The sequence below is a fragment of the Musa acuminata genome, chromosome BXJ1-5 (assembly GCF_036884655.1).
Source record: "Musa acuminata AAA Group cultivar baxijiao chromosome BXJ1-5, Cavendish_Baxijiao_AAA, whole genome shotgun sequence".
NCBI lineage: Eukaryota > Viridiplantae > Streptophyta > Magnoliopsida > Zingiberales > Musaceae > Musa > Musa acuminata.
This window is the reverse complement of record NC_088331.1, coordinates 29,844,413-29,849,948: the sequence shown is the minus strand read 5'-3', so window position 1 is coordinate 29,849,948 and position 5,536 is coordinate 29,844,413. Positions and strand designations below refer to the sequence as shown.

Sequence of the window (5,536 nt, the reverse complement as noted above, 5' to 3'; positions counted from 1 at the left end):
TCACTATGAGAATAATGAATATACAAATCTCAATCTCTTGCTCTAAACCCTAGCAACAATCACAAGACAATAACTAGGATACAATGATCACGTCACTGTCCACAATATCTAAAACCTCCCCAAGTAATCACAGCAAGAGTCTACTGTAGATTTGATCTAACCTGAGATGAGAATATTGGTAGATGATTGAGAATAGTCATTCTGCGTTGTCCTTATTTTCTTCCCTTTCTTTCTCTTATTTTTTTGCCTTTTTCTTCACCTCTTTTCTGGAAGTTTTTGACATCCACACCCCCTAATATTAATTAGAATTAGATTAAAAAGGAATTAAGATATGAGCTGATAAGCTGTCAGCCCAACAACAAAGAAGTCTTTTGTGTCTGGTGGTAGATTTGCCTACTGAGTGGAAGGAAGAAAACCAGGATGTCATAGGTTTGTACTAATGGAAGAGGCCCAAAGCCTTCAGATCATGCAATGTATTAAGTGTGAGGAGATCGATATGGAAATCATTCTCGCTTCCGTATGTCTCTACAGAATGCAGATTTGATATGCTTCGTTTTATGAGAGGACCAACAGCGAACTTTGAGACCATCTGCCCAGTAACTCTTTTTGTCACCGAGGGGTCACTCTCGGTGTTTCCATGACATTGAGAGGCCACTTGCATTACCCACCTTACAGATTGAAGTGAAATATGATTTTGATTAACATATCCCTTTGAGGTTATTTTAATGTGACATTTCTTTCCATACAATTAACTCAATTGATTTTAACATGAGATGAGATGGTTTTAAGATGCTATTTCTGAATTGTTTTTGGATGAATTTTTTAAAATATTTCTGAATTTCTAACATAACTTTTAAAATTACTTGTAGAACATTATTATTTTTCCATAAATGATCATTTTATCTATCGAACCAATTGTCGATCACTATCCTTGTTGAGCTCGTCCACAGTTTTCATGTGAAAAAGAAGAGGATGCTATCTCGTGTAAAACAGAAAGATACGATTATATTTCGATTTAAGATTACGAACAATGACAATGAACAAAATATGCAAGACTACGAGGGATAACGATAATTCTACTTTTTTCAATGTAAGGGTTACGAGTGAGATGTGCAGGGTTGAGACGGGTGGAGTAATAAAAACAAAAGGCAACAAATGTGCAGGGTTGAGACGGGTGGAGTAATAAAAACAAAAGGCAACAACCGATAAAAATAGGGATAGAATAATTTTTTCATGTATTAATGTTTTATAAAAAAAATTCAAAATTAAAACGTGTTGTGAGAAATTCTAAAAAGTCGGAGACTTTATAAGGGAATTCGTCCCCACCTTAATATATATATATATATATATATATATATATATATATATATATATATATATATATATATATATATATATTTGGTACATGATGAATTATTCCACAGGTTTTTCTTTTTTTCCAATGGCTACATAAATACCGTTTTCGGTGTACCAATAATCGGACTCTCCTGCGGGGCCCCGACACGGCAGGCAGGGGAAGGAGCAGTGAAGGAGGGTGTGGTGTCGGTGGAGGCATGAGACGCGTATCGGAACTCGCAATAGGGTCTTGATACGTAGTCGAAGACAAAAGTGGGACCCTTGAAAAGATTTTTCTAAGCATTAAAAATGAAAAAAAAAAAAAGTGAAGAGACAAAATAAATATTAAAAAAAGCAAAATCCCCATCCAAACCTAACATTTGGACCGTCCGATCTCCATCACGCGCTGTATAAATCCGACACCCGTCTCTCTCGTTCTGTGTCTCCCACACTCTCTCACACAGTCTCAAGCAGGAGAAGGAAGAAGAGGGAAGAGGAGCGATGGGCTCCGCGAGAGAGGCCAAAGTGCAGAGGAGGGAGGAGTCAAAGCCTAACCCTTGCCCGACCCGTTGGGCGGCCGTCGGCACGGTGGAGGCGCCGGAAGCTGGCCCCTCCGCCGTCACCGTCGACGGCGCCGGCGAGGACCAGTGCCTCCGCCGATCGGACGCGCTCTCCCGGGAGGAAGTCCTCCGCCGCCGCTCCCGCCGGGTGAGGCAGCTCGCTCGGTGCTACCGTCGACAGTACTGGGCCCTGATGGAGGAGGTCCGGGTGAAGCATCGAAACTACTACTGGGAGTACGGGGTCTGCCCCTTCGAGGTGGACGATGGCGGTGGTGCTGATGGGAGGGGGCGGGGGGCGGACGGGAACAAGGAGAACGGGAGGGCGGGGGCCCGGGATGGGGAGGGTGGTGGAGGGAAGGGGGGGGAGAGGAAGCGGTGCGCGTTTGCAGGGTGTAAGTCTAAGGCGATGCCCATGACGAGGTTTTGCCATCCACACATATTGGCGGACAGGGAGCAGACGCTATACAAGGCGTGCAGTTATGTGACAAAGAGGTATGGGTATGGGCTAGGAAATCTGTTAGATTTAATTATGTGCTCTCCTTTTTGTTTGAATTGAATGTGAGATTGTTATATATATATATATATATATATATATATATACATACATATGTGGATCTCTGTGGAGGGTGTGTTAGTTCTTGTGGTGGATGTAGTCCATTAGAAACACCAAAAAATTGAATTGATAGAAAACACATATATAATGGCTGGGTTTTCCTTTTTTGTTTTTGATCGTCTCTAGCGAGTATCATATGCGGGTTTTAGGGAACTTAATTTAATGCACAATGAGTTCATTTCAAAAAAGGAACTTGTAAGTTGCATTCATATGAACAAAGGAAGGAATTCCTATGCTATAAAAGAAAACATATATTGAACATTTAAAATTAACAAACTAGTAACACATCACGGTCTCCTAGAGTTAGTATGATGAGTTCAATTTATGTGGTTAACTTGAATGTTGGCTTTTTTAATTGTGGTGAACACTGATGCTTGTCTTTGATAACATTTGATTGTTAACCTTTGAAATTGATATCTTCACATATTTGAGAATGATCTTTATATATGTTTCTCAAGTGTAGTGGGGATATAGCTCACACGAACGAGATTGATTGTTCTTTTAGCGTAGAGCACATGATTCGTGAGTAAAATGATGTGTTTGTATGTGCCATTTTATATGGTTTGTGGCAGTACTTGGTAGCATGGTTAGGTGATAAGTACATACTCTTGTAGTGTATTATCATGTTCTTGTTTTATTGGATCTCATATAAGATGTGATCTGGAGCTCTTTAGCACTTGTTTAGCTTAACCGTCAGCCTTCACCTAAAATGTTGTTAAAAAATTGCCACTAATCAAGCATCGCTTGTGCTATTTAGAGACAGTTCTATGAACCAACGCTAGCTAACTAATACTAAAGCTATCCTTGGTAATAATTCAAGCTTCTCCAGATCCTTGTGCATGAAAGTATATGCATTTTACCCATCGTTAAAATGGTTTGAGCATTGACCTGGGTGCTTGCACAGACTAAGATGTTCACGCAGGCTAGCTAGGTTACCCAAACATGATCCATTCAATCATCATTTGTTTTCTTGGACGGTGATTAGTTAGTCCATTTAAACAACCACAAGGTTATAATTAGAGCAAACTATGATGGGTTAGTTAATAAGCTTTAATGCACGTACCCCATTATTATATAACTTGTAGAATTTTGTTGAGTTCCAATAATACACCTTCACCGATACCTCAATTTTTTCACTTAAAAGCAGTTGGTAGCATTCTCATTCATCAGTGGTCTAAAAGCTCTTTTCCTGATTTTCTCAAGTCCTGTTTCTCAGACCTTTGCTTTTTAAATCTTTGCTGTAGCTGTCTCCACCCAAGATTCCAGATAGTACAAGTGTCGGTATGGTTCTCTTTCACCAACGTATGTGATAGTTGCAAAAACATATACTCTTAGCTTATGTTAGCATTCTTTGTAGCTATTGCTGCTGAAATGGTTGGCTGGTCACAGACCTGCAGTTGCTAAATGCGCTTGATCAGTTTATGTTACTATGAATATATATATTTAGAGCAGATTGGATGTTCTATTTCTAGCATTAATCATTTCATCTTGTATTTAAAGTCCACTGTCTTTGCTGCTCACAGAAACATGTGGAGACACATCCACCAATGTGGCTATTTTTTCTTTCTTCTGCATGCTTTTAGAAGAATCAATCAACAGTTTGATCTATTTTTTGTACAACAAAGTAGCATTCTGGCCAATAGAATTTGTCATTTCTACTGCATAATAATTTGACAGAAATGTGCCTTAAAATATGCTTAATTTATAGTTGCATCAAGCAATTGCTCCTTTTAATTGCACATTTAAATACAAGGCTGTTGATTGCATGGACTACCACTTGATGGTTTCTCGGTTACCCCTTAAATTACAGCTGTGGGCAAAGTGGTCCAGTTACATGTGGGAAGCCAGTTTTGAGAGCAACTGTACCTTCTCTCTGCCATGTCCACTCTCAGAAGGCGCAAAGAAGCATTTTGCAAGCCTTGAAAAGAGCTGGACTGAATTTAGTCTCTTCCAGCAGGCCTGCCCCTAAATTTAGTGTTTTACTTGCTGAATGTGTTAATCAGATTCAAGCCAGAAGAAAAGAGTTGGATGCGGCTATGAATGATGTTGATTATATTGATGAGGAAGTTTGTTGATGCATGATATGGTTCATAACTGCCTTGAGCCTCTGGTGGTGGCAGCGAACCTCATTGACCTGATCTGGTCATCATCTTGATGGAAAATGCAGTTCTGTTCATGGATATGTATTTCGAGTATGACTGAAGGTGTGCCAATACTTGTCTTTGTCTGCAGAACTTGTATACCTTCGCTGTTCCTTATGTGAATTATTTATAGGAATAATTTATTTAGTGTTTTATGAAGTTTGTTCTCCTTTATAGCCAATGTCTTGGTCTTTACCACCTTGTTTTGTTTTAGGTATATTGCAGGTTTGTTATGGTAGCAGCATATGAAGATAGATGGTCATAGATCTAATATATAATAATCGATTGCTTCGCGTCTTCCACCTTAACTTGTTTTGTTTCACACATACTGCAGGCTTGTCATGGGAGCAAGATATGAAGATAGATGGTCTTGGATATAATTGGTGTAGAGACAAATTTGTTGCATGGATATAATGGTTTGACTGCTGATCATCATGGTATTCATTATATCCTTGGGTACATTTGGTTTCTTATTGTATTTTGGTCGATCTAATGTCAGCACAACTCCAATCATGGATCCTCCATCGTATTGCACCATTCCAGAATCTAGATTCTATGCGACTTTATTGAAAATTGGTGTCAAATATTATTCAGTCATCATCAAATATTATTCAGTCAATAACAAGATGTTGTGCTTCCGTTGGTTGAGATTTGCAGCCTTCTACTATCCTATTTTATTGATATCACATTTCTGACAGGTGTGTGGCGCAATTCATGGAACCAGGTACATTTGTCATAAGGAATTGAATTGTATATACTTGGTAACATTAAAAACAAGACATGGTAATAATGTGTTTTTAGTTGATATCATCAGTTCAATCTCTTTATGCTGTCTTGTTCTCTTTATATCCAATCTTTCTAGCAAAGCCATTATTGTTTTACTTCGA

At 38.9% G+C, this 5,536-nt stretch overlaps 1 protein-coding gene across 4 annotated transcripts; it reads left to right on the top strand.

The window, feature by feature from the left end:
* The first annotated feature begins 1,790 nt into the window (after window positions 1–1,790).
* Window positions 1,791–5,297, top strand: LOC135674102 (uncharacterized). Of its 4 annotated transcripts, none has more exons than XR_010513512.1 (3): window positions 1,791–2,387; window positions 4,319–4,712; window positions 4,984–5,297. XR_010513512.1 is itself a non-coding variant. In XM_065183566.1 (2 exons), the coding sequence occupies exons 1-2, from the start codon at window positions 1,837–1,839 to the stop codon at window positions 5,027–5,029; spliced, it is 597 nt and encodes a 198-aa protein (XP_065039638.1). In that variant the 5' UTR covers window positions 1,791–1,836; the 3' UTR covers window positions 5,030–5,297. The 4 variants fall into 4 exon arrangements, 2 of the variants coding, with proteins under 2 accessions (XP_065039638.1, XP_065039637.1); XR_010513513.1 differs by having other exon boundaries at window positions 4,864–5,297; XM_065183566.1 differs by lacking the exon at window positions 4,319–4,712.
* The last annotated feature ends 239 nt before the right edge of the window (window positions 5,298–5,536 follow it).

Coding starts and splice junctions, on each gene's coding strand:
- LOC135674102 (XM_065183565.1), top strand. CDS start 1,837: ATGGGCTCCGCGAGAGAGGCCAAAGTGCAGAGGAGGGAGGAGTCAAAG. Junction 2,388..4,318: donor TGCAGTTATGTGACAAAGAG/GTATGGGTATGG, acceptor CTTAAATTACAG/CTGTGGGCAAAGTGGTCCAG.